At 48.5% G+C, this 23,724-nt stretch overlaps 6 protein-coding genes across 9 annotated transcripts; 4 read left to right on the top strand and 2 right to left on the bottom strand.

Moving 5' to 3' along the window:
• Nucleotides 1-204: 204 nt before the first annotated feature.
• Nucleotides 205-7,788, bottom strand: LOC105694186. Of its 3 annotated transcripts, none has more exons than XM_012414617.1 (4): nucleotides 7,415-7,788; nucleotides 6,885-7,041; nucleotides 2,555-2,776; nucleotides 205-2,392 (listed from the first exon to the last, which is right to left on the bottom strand). In XM_012414617.1, exons 2-4 carry the CDS (start codon nucleotides 6,904-6,906, stop codon nucleotides 2,214-2,216), a joined length of 423 nt encoding a protein of 140 aa, XP_012270040.1. In that variant the 5' UTR covers nucleotides 6,907-7,041; nucleotides 7,415-7,788; the 3' UTR covers nucleotides 205-2,213. The 3 variants fall into 3 exon arrangements, with proteins under 3 accessions (XP_012270040.1, XP_012270039.1, XP_012270037.1); XM_012414616.2 differs by lacking the exon at nucleotides 7,415-7,788 and adding an exon at nucleotides 7,154-7,383; XM_012414614.1 differs by lacking the exon at nucleotides 6,885-7,041.
• A 754-nt stretch (nucleotides 7,789-8,542) lies between these two features.
• On the top strand, nucleotides 8,543-10,902 carry LOC105694184 (trypsin-1). The gene is made up of 4 exons (XM_012414612.2): nucleotides 8,543-8,691; nucleotides 9,025-9,364; nucleotides 9,560-9,869; nucleotides 10,349-10,902. Exons 1-4 carry the CDS (start codon nucleotides 8,646-8,648, stop codon nucleotides 10,508-10,510), a joined length of 858 nt encoding a protein of 285 aa, XP_012270035.1. The 5' UTR covers nucleotides 8,543-8,645; the 3' UTR covers nucleotides 10,511-10,902.
• Nucleotides 10,903-11,448: 546 nt separating this feature from the next.
• Nucleotides 11,449-12,772, top strand: LOC105694185 (trypsin). The gene is made up of 4 exons (XM_012414613.1): nucleotides 11,449-11,543; nucleotides 11,647-11,959; nucleotides 12,193-12,499; nucleotides 12,582-12,772. The coding sequence occupies exons 1-4, from the start codon at nucleotides 11,492-11,494 to the stop codon at nucleotides 12,732-12,734; spliced, it is 825 nt and encodes a 274-aa protein (XP_012270036.1). The 5' UTR covers nucleotides 11,449-11,491; the 3' UTR covers nucleotides 12,735-12,772.
• Nucleotides 12,773-13,154: 382 nt separating this feature from the next.
• Nucleotides 13,155-14,378, top strand: LOC105704437 (serine protease 33-like). The gene is made up of 3 exons (XM_023434249.1): nucleotides 13,155-13,585; nucleotides 13,719-14,034; nucleotides 14,211-14,378. Exons 1-3 carry the CDS (start codon nucleotides 13,155-13,157, stop codon nucleotides 14,376-14,378), a joined length of 915 nt encoding a protein of 304 aa, XP_023290017.1.
• Nucleotides 14,379-14,920: 542 nt separating this feature from the next.
• Nucleotides 14,921-17,692, bottom strand: LOC105704435 (carboxypeptidase B). Its single transcript, XM_012433650.1, has 6 exons — nucleotides 17,407-17,692; nucleotides 17,098-17,292; nucleotides 15,996-16,129; nucleotides 15,726-15,901; nucleotides 15,384-15,615; nucleotides 14,921-15,295 (listed from the first exon to the last, which is right to left on the bottom strand). The coding sequence occupies exons 1-6, from the start codon at nucleotides 17,690-17,692 to the stop codon at nucleotides 14,921-14,923; spliced, it is 1,398 nt and encodes a 465-aa protein (XP_012289073.1).
• Nucleotides 17,693-18,198: 506 nt separating this feature from the next.
• On the top strand, nucleotides 18,199-20,329 carry LOC105704465 (peptidyl-prolyl cis-trans isomerase, rhodopsin-specific isozyme). Of its 2 annotated transcripts, XM_012433689.1 has the most exons (6): nucleotides 18,199-18,267; nucleotides 18,357-18,517; nucleotides 19,144-19,348; nucleotides 19,521-19,723; nucleotides 19,922-20,064; nucleotides 20,182-20,329. In XM_012433689.1, the coding sequence occupies exons 2-6, from the start codon at nucleotides 18,464-18,466 to the stop codon at nucleotides 20,276-20,278; spliced, it is 702 nt and encodes a 233-aa protein (XP_012289112.1). In that variant the 5' UTR covers nucleotides 18,199-18,267; nucleotides 18,357-18,463; the 3' UTR covers nucleotides 20,279-20,329. The 2 variants fall into 2 exon arrangements, with proteins under 2 accessions (XP_012289112.1, XP_012289113.1); XM_012433690.1 differs by lacking the exons at nucleotides 18,199-18,267; nucleotides 18,357-18,517 and adding an exon at nucleotides 18,737-18,763.
• Nucleotides 20,330-23,724: the final 3,395 nt, after the last annotated feature.

Raw genomic sequence — 23,724 nt, 5'->3', positions numbered from 1 at the left:
TACCATTCGCCGTTGGCGGCTCGTGCACTCATGATGCTCCTGCGGAAGTCAACGTAGGAAGACACAGGAAGACGAGAGTCCAATTTGAAGAGAACAACCTTCCCCGTCGAGTACTGTGGTGGTAGAAAGACGTAAGAAGTCGCGCGAATAAAATCTCCATCGAATGGCAGAAACGAAGGGTTGTTGAGATAACGGCGCCAAGGAAACAGTTTTCACGACGTTTATTACTATTTTACAAAGAAAATAAATTACGTAACGGTACGTCCTCGGCACTCCGCGGATCAGACCGCAAGAGAAATCACGAGAACGAGCGCAACGAAGCCATCGGGGTCGCCCCAAAAGGTAAAACGTGTCCAGCTTAAGAACGAGGACGAAGAAGAGAGTGTCAAGGGCGCTAGTCGCACCTTTTCGTAATCCTCGCCGATGACTGCGATACGCTCCGGAAATTACAGAATTTGGTAGGTCTTTCGCCGCTCTTTCCTTCCGGCTTAGTTTCAAAGTAGATTTGTACAAAAGGACCGAGTAGAAGAATAGGTTTCTCGAGGCCGCCTCGCACCAGAACACTTTCCAACATTCTCGGTTCGTTTGGTCAACTCTTCGGTTAAAATAAATCAGGCCTGAGTCCCTCCGACCTATCTTAAACCTTAGATCGAAAAGATTACGTTTACATGTAGCACTTTTTTTTTTTTAATAATAGTAAGAAACAAACCAAATTTTATAACATAGCTCCGAGTCGGTAGCAGTTGCGACCCGAGCGCTTATCAGGATTAAATGCGACGTTTGTTTTTGCGCTCTCTCGTGCACGATGATGTATCGACGTGTAATCGATCGGTTAATGGTCGGTTGAGTAATCGGTAATTAATCGAAACGAGAACCGGTGCGATCGGCCTCTCGCCATTGCGTCGAGAGGTCAACGAGGAAAGAGGGAAGCAGCTCCTCTCTTAACCAGTTAATGGCGCTTAAACGATTACTTGATTACCTGGCAAGATTATGCTCGTAGATAGCGAATATAATATACGACGTTTGTCCCGAGATTACGTATATGTACAATGTCGGCTTATATTACAGGAGGACGAGCCGAGTTTCGACTCGACGTTTCTATCTCGAGGAACGCCTCTCCGAATTTTGGACAAAAACACATCTCCGACTCGAAGTACATCTCCAGGAAATGATACGAAACGTGAATTTACTCGAGAAGACCTCTAGTGGGAATTACAACCGCCTTAGGAGAGGGAAAGAAATTCTTTTTCCCGCAAATAAAAAGACAAATCTCAACTTAAATTTACACGGCCTCGCTATTTCTCCCGCTTGAAGAATTCCAAATCTTTGGAGTTCCCTCTCGTTATTCTTGCGGCGATATTCGAAATGGAAAGTCGAACATTAGGTGAGATTTTTAAGACGTTTCTTCCAATCGTCCGGGGTGGCGTATCCTTTTGCTCGCGCCTCGGGGTAGTACACATTCAACTTTGAGAATTGATTAGAGTTCATGTTCGAGGACCTGCTTATCTAGTATCGATCGGTAAAAAATATTCAGCCCTCGGCGCGAGTGACGCCGGATGGCCTTGTCGAGGCATAACCGCCGGGCGTCCGTAAATAGAAATCTAGACTCTCGTGGCGGAATCGGCGCTGGAAGAAGCCATTTCGCAAGCGCCGGGTGGGTTTCCATTCCGCCGAGCCCGAAATGACAAATATCCTGACGCTAGCTTATAGAGAAAAAAAAAGAGACATCCGATCCCAGGTACAACCGAGGCTAACATTCCGGACGAGCAAAACCGTTTCTTGGCCATAACCTCGAACTTCTCCAGGTCCCGCATATATTTGCAAGGTTAAAACAAAGACTGGACATTCCAAGAACCAAGACAAAGACGAAGACCAAGTTCAAATTTGCTCGTCGGTAATTTCCCTTGCTCTTCCTCCGACACGATGCCTGCACCTCACGCTAAGAGCACGCTTGCAGGACTTCCCCCCTAAGGGAAAGGAATTCCCCTAGACGATGGGGAATATATACAAGACGCACGCGGCTGTAGAAATACCCCAGACCGGTAGAAGCGGAGAAATGGTAATTTCTTGCGGATATTCGAAGTCTTCAGAGTCCCTGCGAGTCCTCGCATCCCAGAAGAGGGGAGGAAGAGTCCACTCGGCCAATGGGCTGTCGCCGACCGATATCGTTCCACCAATCAGAACCCGTTCCTCGGACGGCCATCTTGCGAATCCTACGCGAGCGGCGGGTCGTCGTCGTCGTCCTCTCTCGTGACTAGGACGTTGCCGTAACGATTCTGTCGGTACTGCTGGAATCGTTGCAGCCATTTGTACCGCCTTGCGCCGACGTACACCAAGCAGGCGATAACTATGAGGAAAACTGGCACTAGGAGATGAGCCGCTACGGAGCTGCCTGCAGAAAAAAGAGCAAGAGTACGCCGTTAGCCATCGACCTCTTCACAGCGGTTGTTAGGAAGAATCACGCGACGAGATAACGAGGGGTTCGATATTCTCTCAGGTCTTCGTCAAAAGACTCAGGAAATAAATCGATTTGGTCTTACGGTCTGGATCTTACCACCGGAACTTGGCTTCGTTTCCGGCTTCGAGGTAGTGGGATCGACGATGATCGGTATCGTCGACGCGACGAACGTGCAGGCGCCCTTGATAAACTCATAACCTCGCTTGCACTCGCATCGGGCGGTGCTCGAGCCGTTCCTCAGGACGCAGCTCTCGTTGGGGCCGCACGAGTCGGTTAAATTCTTCATGTCGCAGGGCCTGAGCTGCTCGCCGATGACTCCTGCAAAAGAGAACGGAAGCGTCACTCAAAGCGCGCCCACGGGAGGCAAGGCGTCAGGCGCGGTCCACCTCGGCACTTCGAGGCTCCATATCTCGTCTCCGGGGCGACTTTTCGCTCATCTTCCGGGGGATTTGCAAATCCTCAAAGGGAACTATCGCTTTGAGCACGGAATCCGCGTAGAAGCTCCGCTGGCACGGACGCTACGGCCTTGGAGAAGCGCGAGGTGGAGCGTCTGCTTCGAACAAAGGGTCGCCATGTTTGCCTGGCGATAATGGTGGTCGAGTGACGGGGCGGGGCGATAAAGCTGTGCTAGCTTTACTCTACATGGGTCACAAAGTCGATTAAATTCCAAGTTATCTGCCGCTGCGCGTAAAACGCAGCTGTCGATGACGCGATCGCGGATGACGAAGCGGCGACTCTGGCGAGGGGAATAAAGCTTGAACGAAATCGCTTTTCCGCCGAAAGCAACGTTCAGTTTTCGTCCTGGGAATGTCGCTTTCGCTGGAAACGATCCGTTGAATCCAGAAACAGGCGGCGATTGAGTAAAAAGCGACAAGGCGTCGCGTAATCGGGCTGGGCATCCTGCAGGCGCATCTGCGTGTCGGCGATAAAGAGTCTCGAGCTGGGCGTCGGGACGCCCTCGACTCCGCGAGATCCTGACCTACGAGATGCCGTGACATTCATTTGCGCCGGAAATTTCACATCAGCTCATCTCTACGTGATATAAAATAGCCCCTCGTAGGCGTCCGTTTGCACGACGGTTGGAACTAATCTCGAGAACCGCTGGGCGGATTTTTATGCGGTTTTCATTATTTTATAGCGCTCCTCTGTAATAATGTTTAAGTATACATTAATGCATGATAAGGTAGAGATTGAACAGTGACAATTTTAGTAAATGGTCAACGAAAAAAAAATGGAAAAAACGCATAAAATCGCTCTTTTGGCTGCGGGGCAAAACCAATAAAAAATGAGAAAAGTGCCCTGAAATCTAAAAAGACACGATCTGCGTCTCACGGCTCGTATAATTCGCATATAATTTTCATTATTTTATAGCGCACCTCTCTAAGAATGTTTAAGTGCACATTAATGTATGATAAGGTAAAGACTGAACAGTGACAATTTTAGTGAACCAAGTCAACGAAAAAAAATGGAAAAGACGAATAAAATCGCTCTTTTGGCTGCGGAGCAAGAGCAGTATAAAATGAGAAAGTACCCTGTAAATCTAAAGAGTCACGATCTACGTCTCACGGCTCGTATAATTCGCATACAATTTTCATTGTTTTATAGCGCACCTCTTTAAAAATGTTTAAATGTACATTAATGCATGATAAGGTAGACACTGAACAGTGACAATTTTAGTGGATCAAGTTAACGAAAAAAAAAAATGGAAAAGACGAATAAAATCGCTCTTTTGACTGCGGAGCAAGACTAATAAAAAATGAGAAAAGTGCCCTGTAAATCTAAAGAGTCACGATCTACGTATCACGGCTCGTATAATTCGCTAAATAATTCCACATACATTAATGGTTTTTACGCACATTCGTGATGTCATATCCGTGGTGGGTTTATTCCATAGTAGAGGCGACTTTTTCGACGAAACACGGAGTACATCCGTAGGTCTGGGCAGAGATCAACCGAGGCTGCCACCAGCATTGGCTCAATCGGTTAATAGGAACAAATTCGTCTTGGTAAAAGGCGAGAGAAAGAGAGAAAGCCCGGCAGAGAGGAGGATCGAGCGAGAGGGCGGGTCAGCAAATCAAAGGGAGGCACTTTTCATTCAAGTGGTGTCGCATTAATCTAATAGAAGATCCGTCTATACACGGTTGACCCTTGACCGCGGCTGGATAGCGGCCTATCTGTTAGGCCGTATTATCGATGCTTCCAGGAAGTGGCAGGCTTAAAATCGAACTACCGAGATCTTTCCTCTAAACCGGCCTTGGCATAGTCATTCCGAATTCTCTCGTCTCTGGGCGGAGAAAAATTAAATCTGCGCACCGTAGAAAATGGCCCAAATGCGTCTGACTCGCCTCTGCTGATTTTCCTTCTTTCCATTTTTTTTTTACACGAAGAACAAAATTCTAGAACTCCAGGCCATGACAATTGCAATTTCAAATCGTGTCTCATTTGCTTGAATCGACTGGCGTTTCAGATTAATTTTAGAGAATAATATTATAGAGTAATTTTAGAGAATATATATATTACAGGGTTTGATATCGAGCATTATTGGCTATTCAATTTTGTGACGGCGATGGAGGATTTTGTCCATGTAATATGACTTTTCTATACGCGCTAAGAAAAAGCGGGAAAATTATAGGACCTCCATCGCGGTGCGCAGTAATATTTGTTTCACATTTGTTCAAGAACAATCTCCAGTCCCCGTTGGAATATTCCCACCCGCGGCGAGTTTCGCTTATGCATTGTCAACCGCCGGTAATTATGTTAAATAAAGTCGCTATCGCGTCGACATGACTCACTGCATCCCTCGGAGTAACTAATAAGCGGAATCAGGAAGCAATGAACATGAACACGAACATTGAACAAGGGAGCGGTCGAGCCCGAGTCCCTCGCCTCCTCCTCCTCTACATCATATCGCATCTTTGCATTCCCCCAAGTTTCTATTTTCCTCCTTCCCGTCCCTGCACCGACTCTGAATACTTTCCCGAAGGCTCCCTGTGCACATATCGGCAGGAATTATTTTTAGCACCAGGAAGCGGCGAGTCTCCAAGCAGGCATTAAACAAAGAGAAACAAAGAAGAGCAAAGAGTACTCTCAACGAACGGGGGCGATTTCGAGGACAAGGCGGCGCTTAGGAATTATCTGTGCAAGCGGGCATTGAAAGCGAACGGAAAAAGCGAACCTTTGAACCGCTAGGCGTAAGAGGAATGGGGGAAAAAAAAGGAAAAAAAAGAAAGAAAGAAAAGAAAAAGGAGAGAGACTCATCGATCGGCGCTCTACAGCGAAACCTCATTTTTCCGTTGCATAATGAAACACGGTTTTACGCCTCGACTCGGCGAAGTCATTCAGGTGGCCCCGCAAAGAAGGAAACTGCCGCTCGTTTCGCAGGTTCGCTAAAAGCCGAATGGAAAAAACAGCTGGTTCGCGGCAACTGCGACGTTCCTCCGCAAATCGGGGAGGGGAAATACTTCGCAGCTGGGCGAAATATCCCCGCGAGCGAGCTCGGCATTGTTTAGGAGCAATAAACGGAGCTATCTCGTCCCCGCGAACGCGTTATCTCCTTATCGCGTCGATGAGCTTTCTGGGAAATCGTGGGCATCGCGTCTGTTCCGCCAACTGTCCAGATGTCCTCCACCGTAGTTTCTTCAGGGTGCGGTATTTCGTCTTATCCCTGACGTACATGTTGGCTCTTGGCGTGAAACTCTAGTTCCCAGAATGTCCCGATGTTGCTCTTCAGGGTGTTTAGAGTGGGCCAAGCCGTGAATTTCAGGTTACTCTTAATGCGCGTTGCGATACTTGGCGTGAAACTCTACCGAGTTTCTTAACCCTCCAGATGTTCATCTTCAGGGTGACTGGAGTTTCCGATGGCACAGATTTCTCCTTATCTTGACTCTTCCCACGATGTGCAAAATTCATGCGCCTCGGCTTCGAATAGATCTTCTTGGTCCTCTTCTGCGCCCTCCACTCTGCGAATCGTCACTCTCGACAGCTTCGGCTGCCAAAAAAGCACACGTGGAAGCTCCAAGTAACCGAGAAAGCATTTCATCCTTAACACGTTGAGCGCGGCGTCAGTCCCTGGGGACTGACAGTGAACTTTCCGTTTAGGTGGCGTAAGTCCCTGGGGACTGACACGGCATCAAGAATCCTATATATAAAAAATTGTGCCGCCTAAACGGAAAGCTCAGCAAAATCGGATCCGCGCTCAACGCGTTAAGGACCTCTGCTTCCGAGAGAAAATGGAACTCACGGGAAAACCGAGGCTCCTTTATGCTCGCCTCACTGGCTGACCGATCGACCGTGATCTCCCTTTCAAAGGACAGTCGATTGACTTTTAGGTCCGCCGCTTCCGCGACGCGAACTTTCCCGACGATTCCGGGAAAGCGAAAGTCCTCACCCTCGGGAGCTTATCTCCCTTGATAGATCGTTCCATTACCTATTATTTCCCAGGATGACATAGACAGTCCCTCTCCAGACTCCCGCGCCACGTTTCGAAGCCTCTACTTCCGGTACACCTGACCTCACCAAGCGCAAGGGACGAAAGCAAAATCCGAAATGAAAGCGTGTGTAATCGAAGCCCTACTTAAAGAGACCTAGAAACAAGTATCGACTTTTAAAATCTTTCAAAAAGGAGGCGTAATTACGGAAATGGGCGGTAGAGAAGGCGCTTATTAACGTCGGCAGTGACGCATGGGATTTATATACCTTGCAGTTAATCAGAGAAAGGCGAGAAGGTTGTCCCTGGGGAAGTCCGACCTACGCGTCCGTTCCTGTTCTCGCCTGAGAAGGACAGACCCATTGGGAGGCGCCGCGAGTGCGAGAGAGAGGTCGAGCCCCCCGAGCGGAAGCGGCTGATTTAGTCGAGGGTGACCCCGCTCGGCGCGGTCGCGCGACCACGCTCGGGTCGGCTCGACCAATGGGAGGCGTCGGTTAGCGGCCGGCACAGCGGAAGAAAGGTCGGCTCACCTGTCACCAGGAGCGCGGCCAGGAGGAGGGTGGTCGCGGCCAAATCCCGCGCGGTGGGCATCTTTGGTGTCCCGAGGGAAACGGTCCGTTCCAACTCCCCGGTCCTTGGACTCTCACATGACGAGCGCGGCTCGAGCCGCGCCTGCTAGGTTAGGTTCGGTTCGGTGCTCCTCGGTCTCGGTGCACGCGCGCCGCTGCGCGCCCGCAACGCGCTTCGCTCGACGGTGACCGCAACGAACCGCCGACTCTCGACACTTGTCGCCGGCCGATCAGAAGACGAGCTTTTGCCGGCTCATCGTCACACCGCCGGCCCCTCGCCCCACTTTTGACAGATAAACGCTCGCCGGAGACCGAGCACGGGCTCAATCATCTGTTATTAAGCGACCATTTGCAATTATCGAACCCAATCCACTTCGAGATATATCGCGTTTCGAGAGCGCCCGCCGGTGGTGCCATCTAGCGACGCCACCATGAACCCGGTAGCGCTCCGATGTACTGCGGCCTTGATCCAATCAGGGAGATCCAATTTACAAGTTGATAATTCTGGAAAAAAAACGGACAAACAGTATCGCGTCGAGTATCAACATGTAAATAAAGATCGTGACTCGGTTCTGCTACCCTCGATTTTGGATCCAGGAATTCTGAAGTTCCATGCTGGATTAATATAAGGTAGAGGGAGAGTGAACGTGCTTTTAATCAAACTCGACTTGGTAGGATTTCTTTGCCATTTGCGGAGAGGTTATTCTTTTGTTAAGTAAATTGACTACGTTTAGAAATGACTGTTTCAAAGCAAGCGCGCCAAGTGAAATGTAGATTACTGGTTTTAGAAGATGCGTCTAGCTGGGACTGGACGCTATGATTTCTGGAACGGCCGCTAGGCGGTTCCGCCGTCTGGCGCGAAATTCAAACGGCGCGCGGGAATTTGAATTCCCAGTGCGCATTTTATTCACTGGGATGACTGCAGCCGATATCGGGCGATACTGATCTGTTACGATCTCAAGATGACATGAATAGACAACTTATTAATGGACCGGGTGCAAAGTAGCAAAGTTCAAAGAACCGTTAGATCGAAATCAAGCATTGATCGTTGCACGTCGCCTATCGGGTGACGCAATGGGCCGATTAGAAGCGGCTCGTACCTATTATCGACGAAAACGGTCACTTCAAAGTTTCGTATAAAAGGTGGAGCTATCTGCACTGCCCGTCCGAAAAGCGAGAAATCTTGGACGCGATGATGCTGCTCGAGCTGATATTGGTGGGCCTGGTGTTATGCCATGGTAAGGCTTTTTCCTACGAAATACATCACACCCTGGACTAAAAAACGCTTCCAAATTAGAACCCTAATTACACTTGATTCCATATCACACTTACACCTTATGAATGACAATATCCATCTTCTTTCTCTGTATCTTTTCTTGGCGCCAAGAGACGAATGATTCCATCTACATCCCAAGATTTCAGCTCCTGACCCAGTAAACCACATGTCGGTAGTTTCACGTCAAATACACGTATCACCGCATTCATAACACATATAAATGCGAAGTTTATGTTATATAAATTCACAATATTTTACAATTGCCATGTATTATCAAGATTTTATAAACTTACAGGCATTACCGCTCGTGCGGTGGACGAGGAGCCCTCGAAGATTGGTCTGCACAGGATCTTCGAGACCACCAGGATTACCAATGGCCAAGATGCCCAGCCAGGTCAGTTCCCGTACCAGGTCGCCTTAAAATGGGGTTTTCCGCCACTGCTCAAGCTACGTTTCATCTGCGGAGGCTCCATCATCAGTGAACAATGGGTCTTAACGGCTGGCCATTGCGTTTCCGGTCTACTTAAATATGGTACTCTCAAGGTTTATGCCGGGAAACATGTCGTGGACAGGTCTGAAACCACTGAACAGGTGGTCACTGTTCTTCGCAGGATCGTTCATCCGCAGTATGATGGGTAGGTCTGGGTTGAAACGTGTTATTAATTATTACAATATTTCAGTTGCGTTACAAAATGACAACATCTTCGTCGCGTTATGAAATTACAATATTTCCATAATATCATTAGAATATTCCTTAAGAGGTTGATGAGTTGTGCCAGTCTTGCCAGTGTTCCATTTGTTCTAAAATGAAATTCTTTTGATCAATCTAGGGGAGTAGCACCGCACGATATCGCGCTGTTGAAGCTGAAGACACCCTTGGTCTTTAACGACAGAGTCAGTCCGATCCAATTGCCGAAGCAGGATCTGGAGCATGAAGGACACACCGTATTGACAGGATGGGGCTCTGTATCAACTACACTCATCCCCCAGCCTGCGACTACTCTTCAGAGCGTGGAAGTTCCCCTGGTGGACCGACAGACCTGTGCTCGGTACATCCAGAAAATGACAGGTGAAGAGGCACCAGTCTACCAAACCCACGTGTGCACCGGACCACTCGGAGACGCAATTTCAGCTTGTTCCGTAAGTAATGTGGAATACCTACATTAAATAATCCAAGATTTGTCAACCTTGTTTAGCTGCGGCGAGAGCACTACAACCTTTCTGGTCAGCATTGGACATTTACCTAACACGTTCCCCAAGTCGTGATAACAAGATATGAAGGCGGTACTCCCCGGTTAGGGTTTATTCTAATAGAAAAAGTTTGTAACTCGGTTATCAGCGAGACCGCTCCAGGGGATCCGGAATCTCGGTTGTAAAACGCGTATTAGAGATACGCCCTGACCGAACGCGACTGCCGATGAGTACCCTTATCTAGATCGAGATATCCTTGCAGTTTCCAGGATTTGACTAAAAAGAAAGAGGCGTGTTAAAAATTTTTATTAAAGAAATATTTATCAATATGTGTAGTTCCGGAGCTTGGACGTAAGACCCTGAAGTGATGTACTTAACGATGTATCGATTTGTCCAGAGTTCGTATACCGATTGTATTTAATTTTTAGGGGGATTCTGGCGGTCCTTTGGTCCAGTACAAGGACGAAAAACCGGAACAAGTTGGCGTGGTGTCCTGGGGGATTTATCCCTGTGGGAAGCACGGTGCCCCAACGGTGTACACCCGCGTCTCCAGCTACACCACCTGGATCAGTCTCAGCATCGGTCTTTGAAAATCTCTCCATCAGGATTCCGGCTTACCTTGCTCTTCGTCATCTCACAGGATTCGATCATAATTATTTCCTAAGTTGAAAACCGCAGGAATAAATCAAATCCGGTCTGGTCAACGTGGAGATCCCTGACTTGTGACCTGGTTCCTTGTTGGATGTCGTTTTAAGAATGACCGCCAACTCGTTAGATCGTCTTCCTAAGTAGACTAGAATTCGAAGATGTTATCGCGACTCTTAGCGGCATCGCTAGGACGTTGTTCAGGTCACATGCGAAGAAAGTCTACAATTTTGAAATTCCTCCAGCCAGATGCGTATCGAGCTGCCTATCGGCAGACTTCTTTCACTGTTTTCTATCAGGCGAGGATCGAGAGTGATAACGCCAATGACACTCGAGAACTGCGACGCGAGCCGGCGGATTTTCGAAATTAATCGATGCGGCATCGATAAGGCATTGGGAGTCGATTGGAAGTCTCCTTCTGCCTCTTCCACGGGAGAAAGGCGAAGATCCACGGAAGCGATTTGCTCTTATCGGACGCTTGTTCACCTCTGTCGACTTCTTTCTCTCCCCTTGATTTCTTGTCACCACGTCACGATAAAGAAGCTGCAGGGTGCTTTATAAGCCAAACTCGCCACCGAATTCGTCAGACCCAAAATGACGCCGACATTGTTCCTACTCGTACTTCTGGCTGCCTTGGCTCGCTCCGGTGAGTGCAAAAGATCTCTTCAGCAACAAATTTCCCTAAAAACAACCGCATTCGTGTACTAAGTTAATTCTTCCATAAATAAACATTCTACATAATGTACAAGTAACGCTATCAATATTGCCCTGCGCTTTAACTCATAGTAAATCATTGTCACCTAGTTGCTATCCCTTTCGAGGACTATCTCGCGTACTTCTTGTCAATCGCCATGATAAGCAATCCCTGAAGTGTCTTCACCTTCCTTTATAAGTGAATCGCGTCCGATAGATCCCTCAGATCGAAAATGACAACCAGATTATTTGTACTCGCAACTCTTGTCACCCTTGCTCGGTCCGGTGAGTTTTCACTCCATTTTCATTATGATATTAAATATTATTAGATAAGCAATTAGCTTTCTAATTTTAAAGCTGGAGTTAATGGAATTCTTTCTTACTTTAGACCGTCCTTATGGCGGATTCGAGATGCCAATTTTTGGAGGGACCAAGATAGTCGGAGGTGTTGAGGCGGGTCAGGGACAATTTCCCCATCAGGTGTCCTTGCAATGGGGTATTGCGGATTCCCTGTCGAAGCACTTCTGTGGAGGATCCATCATCGACTCCCAGTGGGTCCTTACTGCAGGACACTGCATTAAGGCAGTTCCATCCTATGGCTCGTTCCTGGTCAAAGCTGGGAAACACGTCATCACGCGAAAGGAAGGCACGGAGCAATCAGTCCGAGTGGCCAAATCCTTCGTCCACGAATCTTACGCAGGGTGAGGCTGCATTTTATCCCTACGATAAGGAGTCAAGAAACGTGTGATTAATATTGAACAAAAATTTGCGGCACTTAAATGATGAGTTTACACCCCAAGGGCTGCCTGGTACCTTGGAGAGGTTTAAAACAAGCAAACCTGCAGGTTGTCCCTATTTTAAAAAATTGTTATGGTGTTTATCGATGGTTGGATGGCGGGTACTCGTTGCTGAATAAGTTTCCTTGATTTTTCAGTGGCGTGGCTCCTTACGACATTGCCTTGGTCAAGCTTCGAACCCCATTGACCCTGAACGAGCGAGTGGCCACAATAGGCCTCCCAAAACCAGGAAGCATTCCTTCGGGAAATGTCATCCTCTCCGGCTGGGGATCCATCTCGTCTTCTTCAAGTGCCATCATGCCTTCTAGTCTGCAGACTGCCGAACTTCCAGTGGTCGACATCCCTAAATGTCGACGAGCTCTCAATATTCTGATAGGCTCCTCTCCCTTGCACGAGACCAACGTCTGCACGGGGTCCTTGAAGGGCAGCCAGTCGGCCTGCAGCGTAAGTCTTCAGGGTCTGATTCTGGACGGAAGGTCCTTAGAAAAATTTCACGGAAACTTGACAGGATTTCTCTAATCTGCAGGGTGATTCCGGTGGTCCCCTAATTCTGAAGAACGAGGTCATCGGCGTGGTGTCCTGGGGCATCTTCCCCTGCGGCACTGGTGGTGCTCCTTCGGTTTACGTCAGGGTATCGGCGTTCATCGACTGGATTGAATCGATCATAGCGAATAATTAGTTCTAATCGAGATAATAAACGAAACTGGGATGACTGGACAAGGCTTACCTTAGTTTTTCCTTGGACCCTTTAATCGGGCGATGCAATGTGTTTCTTGACTCCTCTGGAAGGAGCTTCGATATCCAGAGATTGTCCACTTCAGGATGTTTTATATAATTTAATCCGTAAAGGCGTACGCTCCATCCTGGAAGCGAAGTTCCACCAGTCGATCACGTCCTACTTCCGCTGACGAATTCCGGAGGTCGAAGAGGAAATACAATCGTCGATCCGGAGAACCAGTCGACTTTGGAGCTGCCCTCGAAAGGAGTTGCAAAAGTGAGGTCCACTTCCCACGAAGAGAGTTCGTTTCCTGATACGCGTGCAGATCAGGCCCCACATCCGGTCTCCGTCCATTTCGCTCCAAGTCGCGATCGGTTCACCATGAAGAAGGCTTTGCCGGGCCTGGTCATACTCTGGACCCTCGTCAGGACCTTTTCGTGCCTGGACATGGACCTCCGTCCATCGAGCGAGGACCAGGAGTCCTGGCAAAGAGGGAATTCACGAGCCTCTTTAGCCGAGAGACCAACGAGGATAGTCGGAGGCAAGGATGCGGAAAAGGGTCGACATCCTTGGCAAGTGTCCATTCACTGGGGGGATCCAGGACGAGGATTAAAAATGAGACACGTATGTGGAGGCAGTCTCTTGACGGCAGGTTGGGTCCTGACTGCAGGACACTGCGTCACCTTGGCTCCTGGAGGACCTTCCCCGGGACGTTTCCTCGTCCTGGCCGGAAAATACAAACTTGGAACTCGGGAGGACACCGAGCAGAGGGGTCGTGTCCTGGAGATATTCATTTATCCTGACTACTCCGGGTGAGTTGAAAGAAAAATCCTATTTTTCTTTTTTTTTTTCTCAGGATCGCGAAGAGATTCCATTAAGATAGCGAAGATCCAGGGATTCCATTAGACGTCCTTCGCTAGTCCTTCGCTCCTAATCTCATTCCAGAGGAGTGGCACCCTACGACATCGCCCTGATGAAGCTGGAGCACCCCTTCGAGTTGAACCCCTTCGTCTCCACGGTGTCGCTTCCTTACCCCGAAGCTCCCCCCAAGGGCGAGGCCATGCTCACGGGATGGGGCAGTACCGGAAGGACGAGGGCTGTCGAACTTCCTGAAATCCTGCAAGGTGCCATCCTGCCGATCATCGATTACAACCTCTGCAAGGAAACCCTGGACGTCTCCCTACGCCACGAGGGCAGGAACCCTCTTCATCCCTCCAACCTTTGCACGGGTCCTTTGAATGGCACCTTATCGGCCTGCAAGGTTGTCCTCCGAGTCAATCTTCGATCCCTTTCGACGTTCCTCATCGATTCGGTTCCGATAAAATTTAAAGATATTTTTCAATAACCCTCTTCAACTACACAAGCATATCGAATAATTCTATTTATCAGGAGAAATGATATACCGAAGTGGTTAATTAATTTCATTCTCCTCTTCAGGGTGACTCGGGAGGGCCATTGGTGGTGATTAACGACTTCGGCCAAGCGGAAGTCATCGGCGTCGTTTCCTGGGGCTTGTTCCCCTGCGGGGCCAGAAACGCCCCCTCGGTTTACACCAGAGTGTCCGCCTTCGTCGCGTGGATCCACAAGATCATGCTGAATCACTGACCGAATAATTCGAATCGAATTATCAAGTTCGAACGTCTAAAAAATAAGACATCTACTATATTTATCGATATTAAAACGTGTCTAGGACTTAGATATTTAAATAAGAGTTCCTTTCATGCCTTGATTAAGCGTCGGATAAAGGACGAGTCGTGGAATCAACCACTCGTTGTACCGTTAATTCCGATTGCCTATCCGGACAAGAGGAAGGTCCACCAAGTCCACCAAGGATCCAAAGGTGGGAGAGACCTACCTTACCGGTTCCGGGTCTTCGCCCTCGAGAACGATCGGATCGCCAGAATAAATACTTAAATTACGCTCATAGATACGATTCGAGAGGACATTAAAGTTCCTCGCCATTACGGGAACCGGTTTTACCATCCAAGCATTGAAATCACCGAAACTCCTCCGAGGCCGGCGAACTGCTCGACCTCGGCAGAACAGGAAACAAACATCCTCATTCTGATCGATATTACGAATCATTAAATAAATGATATATAAAGGATATCACAAAATAAATACATAATGCTTATGATTATTTATAATTAGCGCTCGCGTTTCAGGAGCTTAGTGCAGGCTCTGGTCACTTCCTGGACGGCGGCGAGGGCTTCCTTCGCGGTGGGGATGATGAAATGTGCCGGAAGGACGAATCCATTTCTGCCTTTGTCTCTCAACTCGATCGTATAGGCGTATTTCACCTTCAGGATCGCCTTGGCCCAGTCGTCGGCACCCCCTGAAGCCGCGTAGAGGGTGGTCGCGCTGTTTCCCACGGTGTAGAGACTTCCACCCCCGACGGCCTTCATGGCCGCTGCGGCTCGTTGTCCAATTTTCTCCAGGTCGGCGTAATCGGGCGGTACGCGCTTATCGTAGCCCCAGGGGTAGAGAATGTACTGTCCATAGCTGTGGAATGTCAGGTACGCCTTGAAGACGAGGTGAATTGTGATTATAAATATTATTAGAATCATTAAAATGGAGTTGCTTGGCCATGGAAATGTACTGTAGTCGCACCTGGAAATTCGCCGAGCTAGCCTCGAAGAAGTTCTTGATGGCCCTGGTCTCCGGTTCGGAGAAAGGTCCCGTTCCTGCGTAAATTTCCCTGCAAGGCTGCTTGCTGGTGCCCAGACCTCCCCATCGGTACCCGAAATTGCGGTTCAAGTCGACGCCGATGCAGACTCCTCCTTTTTCAGGGCTGCTTCGATTCTTACGCCAGAGACGGTCGCCTCGGAAGGTATACTCGTACCTTGAAGAGTTCGTTGAAAAATTCAGCCTTGAGTGGGGAAGACTTTTCCGCCATTTTGTACGTCATAAAGAGCTCAGTTTCGTTCTCGCTAAATAATTATTCAGGTTTACCCATCCGGATTGACGACGGGAAGGATGTAGTAGTCAGCCTCCAAATCTTCGCTGTTCTCCACAAGGTAGTCAATAACGTAGGTCACTGCGGCAGGGGAGATCCATTCTCGAGCATGAATTCCACCGTCCAGCCAAATCGAAGGTACACCTGGTTCCCCTTTGCTAATCCTAAGTACCTGAACAATTACACGTAACGTGTAAGTATGTGCCCTGTGTGCCCTTTTTATTATTATTCAGCTAGAGATAATAATTAAGAGTGCCGAAGAGTACCTTAAGGGGTCGACCTTCCACCGAAGTTCCGATGGTCATTACCGAGCATACATCCGGGAAAGTTTGCGCCAGGTAATCCAGGTACCCATGTATGTCTTCGAGTCGATGGTAACTGCTCCATTCCATTCTGTGCCCTATTAAATTCTCGTTAAAATTGGAATTTTACGTTCTCGTGGTTCGAATACGAAATTGAGTACTAAAATGATTCAAGTTCATCGTTCCCTTTCAGCGAACTTGGAGGTCCACCAAAAGGAGTTACCTTTCGATTCGAACCGTGGAAACGTAATATAACTCTAGAAAAGCTCACCCCTGAAGAGCCAAGGCCCACCGCCACCGACTTTGCTATCTACAGGGTAACGAGGGAGGCGATAAGGTCGTGGGAATCTACCTTGAACCCTGACCCCGACTCTCTGCCACCAAGCGTGTCGTGCTAAAAATGACTAAACCATCTTCAGTGTTATCCAGAGATTGTTGGAACTGCGGTAAAAATTGCATTTCTTTCCTTTTTATCGCAGATAAAGAATCGGCCATCTTTCTCTCTTCCTTTCTTTTTATCCGTGAAACTTAGACCACGGTACTCGAATCGACCGGCGATCCAGAAATCATGACCCTGAAGTTAGATATGTATCTCACGTAATAGGACGATTCGCGGCCACGCAGGTGACCGTTACATTAACGGCTATCAATCGTGGAAAACGGGGCCATCAGGTCTCCAAAAGGTTGACGACCTCTTTCAACCTGGGGTAAGTCGACGAGACGCTGAGATCATTCAGCTTGGAGTCATTAAAGCGGTAACGAGGAGATACTTAACGACGAGTCCTAATGGGGAGCTGGAAAATCCCCAAATCTCGATATTCATAATCAAAACGATCATTAAGATCGGTGATTTTAGGCATTTTTCAGAATCCTTAATTGCGGTCATTAGGACTCCTCGGTAAGTATTACGGATATTATTACAATTGGCAAAGAAAATATATAGCAGATAGTAGGTGAAAAATTGCACAGCTGAAGTTGACTCAAGGATGCGGTAAGCTGAGAGAAAGCGGCGAAGCGGGTCGTGGAGGGACCCTGAAGAGGATCCCGAAGAAGACAAATTTCGAACCTTTCCTCCCCTCTAGCTCCTCGAGGATCTCCGGTGGAGGAGTCGGGTTCTCCTGGTCGATGGCTTGCTGCAGATCAGGGATGACGACGTCGTACTTGACGTGGCGGTCCCTGAGGAAGCGGGAAACCCTGGAAATGGCGTCGGGCCTCACCAGGACGTCCACCATGGTCTGGTTCCCGATCCATGTGGCAACCTCTAAAAGAAAAAATGCAGACGTTTAAAATCATCCACGTTTTGTTTTATCAATAAAGCAAAATTTTAATTGATTTTATTAATTTATGGATTTATTGAGAAAGGGTTAAATTCAACCTCCGGTTTCTTGGAGGTACGACACGAACTCCGTCTGGTCCTCCCCTGCTGAGACCCTCCAGACTTGTGCGCCCTCGTAGGTGATTTTTTCTTCGGGGATATCGGCGGCCTTGACGACGACCGCGTCGGCCAGCTCGGCGCCCTCGCTCACAGGGACGCCCGGCGTCTCGCAGTCGGCGTCACGGCTCCCGCGAGGCGTCGTCGAGGCTGCGTCAAGGCCCACCAGAAGAAGGGCGAGGACTCCCACCCGCATCCAGGGGGCGCACGTCCACCGCTTCAGGCCCATGGTCCTCACTGTTCGGGTGACGGCCAAGGACTGACCTCTCGGCCGGCCCGCGGCCTCCTTTTATAACCTCGACGGACCTCGGACCGTCTAACGGGACGCGCCGAGCCATCGACCTGTCGCACGAGGAAGTTCAGAAATCCTCAAAAATCGAACTAGAGCTGATACTAGGTCAATTCCATTTTTTCAGCTGGAAAAATTCCGAGTAAAAAAAAAAGAAATATTACGCGGACATGGGGAGTGATTATTAATAGTAAAAAAAAATGAACTCAATGTGGGATCAGGTCAATCTCTCGTCGAAAAACGCTCTCGGGAATTTTTCACTCCAGGAGGAAGAAAAACAAACTAAAATAGAAAGGAAATTCCGGGAAAGAAGAAGAAACTCAGAACTCGCACGATTTTGAGTAATTTAACCAGTCGTCGAGCTCGTCGTCAGAAGTCGGGGCTTCCGTCGTATCGACGAAAGGGAAGCCTCGAATGGCAGTTCTCTAGCTCTTCAGTTCCGGTGTTGCAACCAGCGTCGCCGACGCGGGCGTCGCGACGTCGCTGCGGTCGTGGAAATCTCTGAAATCGCTCCAGTGAGAAATTTCGAAATTCCAAAGTGTACTTAATCGCCATAATTTTTAATTAAATACCCATACTAAATGGTTGCGCCAAATGGTCTCAGTTTATCTAGGAGTCATCTTCGACGTACCTGAAGTGAAAAGTGCTGGAAATAGACTTTTCCTCGAATTCGAGGATCATTAATTAACGGGATATATCGTAAATATCGCAATGAAGTGGTTTCTAGTAGTGATGGTAATAGCAGCTGCGGCCAAGCCGAATCAGGTAAGACATTCAAGATTAATGGAAAATTATTTCCACCATTTTCCATTCATTTCTTACTATTACCCAACACAAGGTGACTGGTTTTGCCTCGTAATGAGTACGCCTGATAATGGTCAGAAGTATCGTGCTAGTAATACAGAGATAAATGGCTTTGATAACTGCACCGTGTAATCAGCGGAGGAGCAGAAGCAAGAATTCAGCTGTTTATATACAGCATTAAGTGGATAAGTGACGATTTACCTTTGCGTAAGGCTTCTTCATGGCATTGCTCCCATTACCGGAGCGCAGCCGTCCCGCCGGCAATTGATTCGATAAATTTTTTTTTAACCGATAGTTTTTTCTAACCGACACCCACAATGAATAAATAAGTTCAGAGTTCGAGTTAATGAACAAAAAGTGACTATGCTAAAATTAATTCCGACCGATGCCGTTCCCGGAAAAATGTCTCCGTTCTTGCACCAGACTGATCAGATGATCTGACCTGCTTATCAAATAAAGAAAAAAATTAATAAATGGTAGAATTAGTTTAAAATTAATTCCACATCGAAGGACGCTAATATCTAATGAACCTGGGTAGGATTAATTAATACGAGTAAATTTCCAGATTTTTTTCACTTTTTTATCAGGCTACCACGTTCACGGTCACGGAACAGGTGTTCTTAGATATCATGATCGGTGATCGACCGGCAGGTCGATTGGTAATCGGTCTTTTCGGGGACCTGGCCCCAAAAACTGTGAAGAATTTCGTCACCCTGGCCACCACCGGCGTTGCTGGGAAAACTTACATCGGGACCAGGTTTCACAGGGTCGTCAAAAAATTCATAATCCAAGGTACCTGAATATAGGATTTTTAAGAGCCGACTTTTCGACGTTCCCAGGAATCCTTTTCAATATTTTTTACTCTCTCCCGGTCCTTCTTCGATTCTATCGAGAATAAATTTACCCGGTTGCTTCGGGGACCTTCTTCGGCATGCTCTCCAAGAACTGGATCTTTCTTTTTTAGGCGGCGACATCGAGAATGGCGATGGGACCGGGTCGATCAGCATTTACGGTAAATACTTCGAGGACGAGAACCTCGACGCGAAATTCTCGAGTTCAGGATTCGTCGGGATGGCGAATGCCGGGAAGAATACAAATGGTTGCCAGTTCTTCATAACGACGATCGCCACTCCCTGGCTCGACGGAGAACACACCATCTTCGGCAAGGTTTCCCATCGCTCCCCTCTTCGTCAAGATCGACTTGGCAATGATTTATTACCTGATAAACCCGAAATAGAGTTACTTATTCCCGATTAAAATAGGACCTTCATATTCTAAACATGAGAGAAGGTCACTTGCTGAGTTGATCCTGGGTTGACCTCGACTAGAATATGGAGCTTAACAGATTTTCTTACATTTTTCGAGGTGGTCGATGGTGAAGATCTGATCTTCAAGATCGAGCAGGTGAAGACTGACAACGAGGACAGGCCTATCAGTCCTGTGACGATCCACAAAAGTGGAGTTTTGCCGCTAAAAAGTTCCTTCACCGTGTCCGATGATCCCTATAAGTAAGAGAACTATTAATTAATATTTAAAAAGACTATGGTATCAATGCTGACAATTTAAGAAATGTAGATTTCTAATTATATTCAACTCCGGATATAACAATTCTCACATCGCTTCAGCTTATGGGCGTGGATTAAAGCAACATCCATTCCACTGGGCTTCAGCTTCTCCATCCTGGCATTTTTCCACTGGATGATGAAGCAGTTGGACATATAATCACCTGCAATATCTCAGAAAAAAATCCCCACCTAAAATAAATGCTCTGCTCACCCCCAAAATAAAGGGAAAAAAAATGATAAAAGTACATTAACCTGTTTCTCTTCAAACGCCCCCTCAAAAAAAAAATCATAACTCGACATTTGGTCTGCTAAAAAGTTCGAAGGTTGATAACAAATCCGTAGAAACATTTCCCCTCCCTCGATAAGATGCGTTCAGAAGCTCCACTTTATCAACAACCGTGCACCGATACCGACAGTTTCTCTTATCAGAAACATTTCCGAGCTCAGTCGAGAAAGAACTGAGCGAGTAACCATTCCCTACCTTACCGACCGCCGCCTTATCAGCAGTGATATTGAATGGGAGGAAGGGAGATTCGTCCATCCCCGTCTTCGACATTGCATCGTCGTTCAGAAAGCGATCCAATCGGGGGCAATCGCCCCCAAGGCTCAGCCACCCCCGACCGGCACTCGGGGATGCAAATTCGATGAAAACTTGGCGGGGGCACTCTTGCCCCCCGGGGGGTGCGAGTGTCGCCGAGTGTAAGAGGTCTCGACTTGTGGGGGTTGGGGGTGGGGGGGTGGGTAAGAGGATGCCCCGGGGAGTGCCGCTTATATATCGAGTTAGAGCCGTTTGAATACTGAGGTGGGATCGGAGGACGGGGGGCAGGGGGACCCGAGAGGACATGGGGTTGAGGGGGCCAGGGGGTGGCGCGAGGTGGTCGATGGCGGAGGGTGGAGGTCCAATGTCGGTCGCTTTTGTCCCGGGCTGAATTCCCGAAGAGACGTCTCCAGGATCAAAAGTTGGTGCCGCCTTCTTCACCCCTTCACGCGATTATCCGTCGCCGGAAGTATCGGGCCTCCCCCGGCTTCCGGAGCCGCCATGTTAGCCAGTCACCTCGGCAGACGCTTGGAATACTTAAACCACCCCCCGCGACGCCTTCATAAGATATTCCGCCCCTGCGATCGGCCGACAACTCGGTTTCCACCAATCGCGATGTCGACCCTCGCAGAATCTACGGATGGGACTGATAACGATGACGATTGAATCTCACGTATCGATACGGGGCTTGGTCTCCGCTCTCCGACAGCGATCCAAGATGGCGGCCGAAGAACTTTGGTACGCCAGTAAAAAAGACTATTGCGGAGTTTTCCCAGCGCTGAAGACCTTTGATTAATTGCGAATAAATTTCTCATTTTCTACTGCACTTTTTTTATCTAATCGGATGTTTCCTCTTTAACCTCTAGAAGTTTAAAAATTATGCTTCTGATAGATGTGTGTTTGTATGAACGCTCGACGTTAGGATATACCCGAACAAGTGAATTTGGCATTGAATTCCATCGAATTTCTTGATGACCGTTCTTAGCGCGACGATGATGAAGGTGATCGTTAAATATGGGCCATAATTCATGGATCGGTTCATCGACGGGTGCGATAATGCACCGCATGCAGACCCTCTTCATGGGCGTAAATCAATCCTCAGGACAGAGGACGGCGTCGGTAGATGAAGCATGAAGCTCGAATTAAGCGGCAACGCAAATGGATCGTCTCGAGTGATCCATTTGGGGAGATGCCGAAGAGAGGAAGAGCGCGAGACAAGAGGAGCACCCTGATAAGCCGGAGGTCGCGGCCGCGTTATCGATGGCGCAGGGCGATCAGATATCGACGTCGTCGAGGAACGGCTGACCCGGGGCTGGCAGTTGACGAAGAGCTCCTGGAGGAGCCCGATCCCCGGCCAGGTCATCAATGATGCAGCTAAAGAAGATATATGGGAAAGTCCTCGCCGCGGAGGCGCGGCGGCCCTCAGGGGTCGATTTCGCGAAAAGACTCGAGACGAACGAACGACCACCCCATCCACCTGGGTCCATCGACGATTCCACCCTGGATTATTCATGGACCGATTAATGAATCCCACCCCCTGGGAATCTCGCCACCGACGAGTCCAGGGTGGCTTCGAGCGAGTCGCAGATATAGCGACCTCCCTTCGGGGTTTCTTCCTCGAATAAAGGAAGAACACCTCGACACCCTCTTTCAACCCTCTGTGGACTCTCTCTTAACCCTTTCTCAACCCTTTCTCGAGAGGGAAAAAGCGTGTCGATCCATCTTTAACCCTCTTCTACTGAGCGATGCTTGGCGGCACGTGCCCGCCTCGGACGCGCCATTTTTTCTTAGATGCTCCTGTTTGCTCCCTGAGCAGAGTCCTGGATCGCAATTTGTTTGCGGAACGAGGTCCTGCTCGTTATTAGCAGGCGCTGACAAATGGCGGGTCCTTCGGAGGAAATTTTGGGAAATGGCCTGTCCTCGCCTCGAGGTGGTCTCGGAAACTATGCCTTCTCTTCATGAATTTCTAGCCTGAAGAAGGGGAAGGAGTTAATTTAGTCGATTAATAATCTGAGATACACGTTATAATCGAGCCTGTGATTCTTGGCCTTGCTTTGAAATTGTCCCTGTGTTTTTTAAGCAGTGCGGAAAAAAATATAACGTGGATGAAATTCGGCGTTGCCGGGCGAAGTTCTCCAAAATGGCCGTCGCGATCGACGCGCGTCAGCCCGCGGCGTGAATGATTCAAGGCTGGGATGCAACAAAGCGATAATTATGGGAATGAGAAGACCCCCCTGGGCACCCTGTCCGGTTTCCACCCCTTTCCATTTTCCTCGATAAACCGTCCCAACGGTCCTTCGCCACTCGTCGAAAGAGTTCGGCCCGGTTGATCCTCTCGTATCAAATTGGCGCGCATGGAGCGTAATCTCCCTCCTCAAAAATTCCATTAGCGTGCCGGGACGCGCGGGGGTTAATTGAAAATTGGCACTTTTTAATCCCACCCCGGGTGTCCGAGTGTCGTTGCACTGACACGGAAATCCCTGGCCCTGTGACGGCCTGCAACCGGATACAACGGCGTATTTTCACAAAGTGAGATTTACGTGTAACGGACCTCACCCCCTTCTTTCGCGCCCCCGCCCTGGGCGTCGCGCCGTGCGTTAAAATAATTGACCCTAGTGGGCTTATCCAGGGTGGCTACAAAGCGGTCTCACCCCCCGGCCACCCTTCGGTAGACGGAAGGACCCGCGAGTGATTTGGGGGGCAATTATGATAATTACGGCAATGAGCCTCGGAATTACGACGTTGTCACGAGCCGTTGCCCTGTACGTGGATTTGGGCTCGTACGGTGAAAATACCCAAATTTTGGATTCTATGGTACCAACCTAACCGACAACGTCTATTTTTATTTCTCTCCTTCAAATAATGGATTAAATCATGAGGAAGTTTATAAAATTGGTCATGATCGTAATCCGGGTACTGATTAAATTTTTGGCGTGACGATTCTTGATAAGGGTTCTTAGTTTTAAATAAAGAGGTTTCTTGCGATTAGGAGTAGAGGGGAGGATGCGACTTTTTCGTCATGTTCGAAGGTTTCTTGAGGGGGTCGGGGGTCACCCCCGTCTTCG

The sequence above is a fragment of the Orussus abietinus genome, unplaced genomic scaffold (assembly GCF_000612105.2).
Source record: "Orussus abietinus isolate OABI.00-Male unplaced genomic scaffold, Oabi_2.0 scaffold6, whole genome shotgun sequence".
In the NCBI taxonomy this organism is placed as follows: Eukaryota; Metazoa; Arthropoda; class Insecta; order Hymenoptera; family Orussidae; genus Orussus; species Orussus abietinus.
Note: the sequence above shows the minus strand (reverse complement) of the source record. Positions and strands in the feature narration are given on the sequence as shown.

Coding starts and splice junctions, on each gene's coding strand:
- LOC105704435 (XM_012433650.1), bottom strand. CDS start 17,692: ATGGGCCTGAAGCGGTGGACGTGCGCCCCCTGGATGCGGGTGGGAGTC. Junction 15,902..15,995: donor TGGAAGGTCGACCCCTTAAG/GTACTCTTCGGC, acceptor GTAATTGTTCAG/GTACTTAGGATTAGCAAAGG. Junction 15,616..15,725: donor CCCGTCGTCAATCCGGATGG/GTAAACCTGAAT, acceptor GAACTCTTCAAG/GTACGAGTATACCTTCCGAG.
- LOC105694186 (XM_012414614.1), bottom strand. CDS start 7,475: ATGCCCACCGCGCGGGATTTGGCCGCGACCACCCTCCTCCTGGCCGCG. Junction 2,777..7,414: donor GGCCGCGCTCCTGGTGACAG/GTGAGCCGACCT, acceptor TCTCTTTTGCAG/GAGTCATCGGCGAGCAGCTC. Junction 2,393..2,554: donor AACGAAGCCAAGTTCCGGTG/GTAAGATCCAGA, acceptor TTTTTTCTGCAG/GCAGCTCCGTAGCGGCTCAT.
- LOC105704437 (XM_023434249.1), top strand. CDS start 13,155: ATGAAGAAGGCTTTGCCGGGCCTGGTCATACTCTGGACCCTCGTCAGG. Junction 13,586..13,718: donor ATTTATCCTGACTACTCCGG/GTGAGTTGAAAG, acceptor ATCTCATTCCAG/AGGAGTGGCACCCTACGACA. Junction 14,035..14,210: donor GCACCTTATCGGCCTGCAAG/GTTGTCCTCCGA, acceptor TCTCCTCTTCAG/GGTGACTCGGGAGGGCCATT.
- LOC105704465 (XM_012433689.1), top strand. CDS start 18,464: ATGAAGTGGTTTCTAGTAGTGATGGTAATAGCAGCTGCGGCCAAGCCG. Junction 18,518..19,143: donor CTGCGGCCAAGCCGAATCAG/GTAAGACATTCA, acceptor CTTTTTTATCAG/GCTACCACGTTCACGGTCAC. Junction 20,065..20,181: donor GTGTCCGATGATCCCTATAA/GTAAGAGAACTA, acceptor ACATCGCTTCAG/CTTATGGGCGTGGATTAAAG.
- LOC105694184 (XM_012414612.2), top strand. CDS start 8,646: ATGATGCTGCTCGAGCTGATATTGGTGGGCCTGGTGTTATGCCATG. Junction 8,692..9,024: donor GGGCCTGGTGTTATGCCATG/GTAAGGCTTTTT, acceptor ATAAACTTACAG/GCATTACCGCTCGTGCGGTG. Junction 9,870..10,348: donor ACGCAATTTCAGCTTGTTCC/GTAAGTAATGTG, acceptor TTTAATTTTTAG/GGGGATTCTGGCGGTCCTTT.
- LOC105694185 (XM_012414613.1), top strand. CDS start 11,492: ATGACAACCAGATTATTTGTACTCGCAACTCTTGTCACCCTTGCTCGG. Junction 11,544..11,646: donor TGTCACCCTTGCTCGGTCCG/GTGAGTTTTCAC, acceptor TTCTTACTTTAG/ACCGTCCTTATGGCGGATTC. Junction 11,960..12,192: donor GTCCACGAATCTTACGCAGG/GTGAGGCTGCAT, acceptor TTGATTTTTCAG/TGGCGTGGCTCCTTACGACA.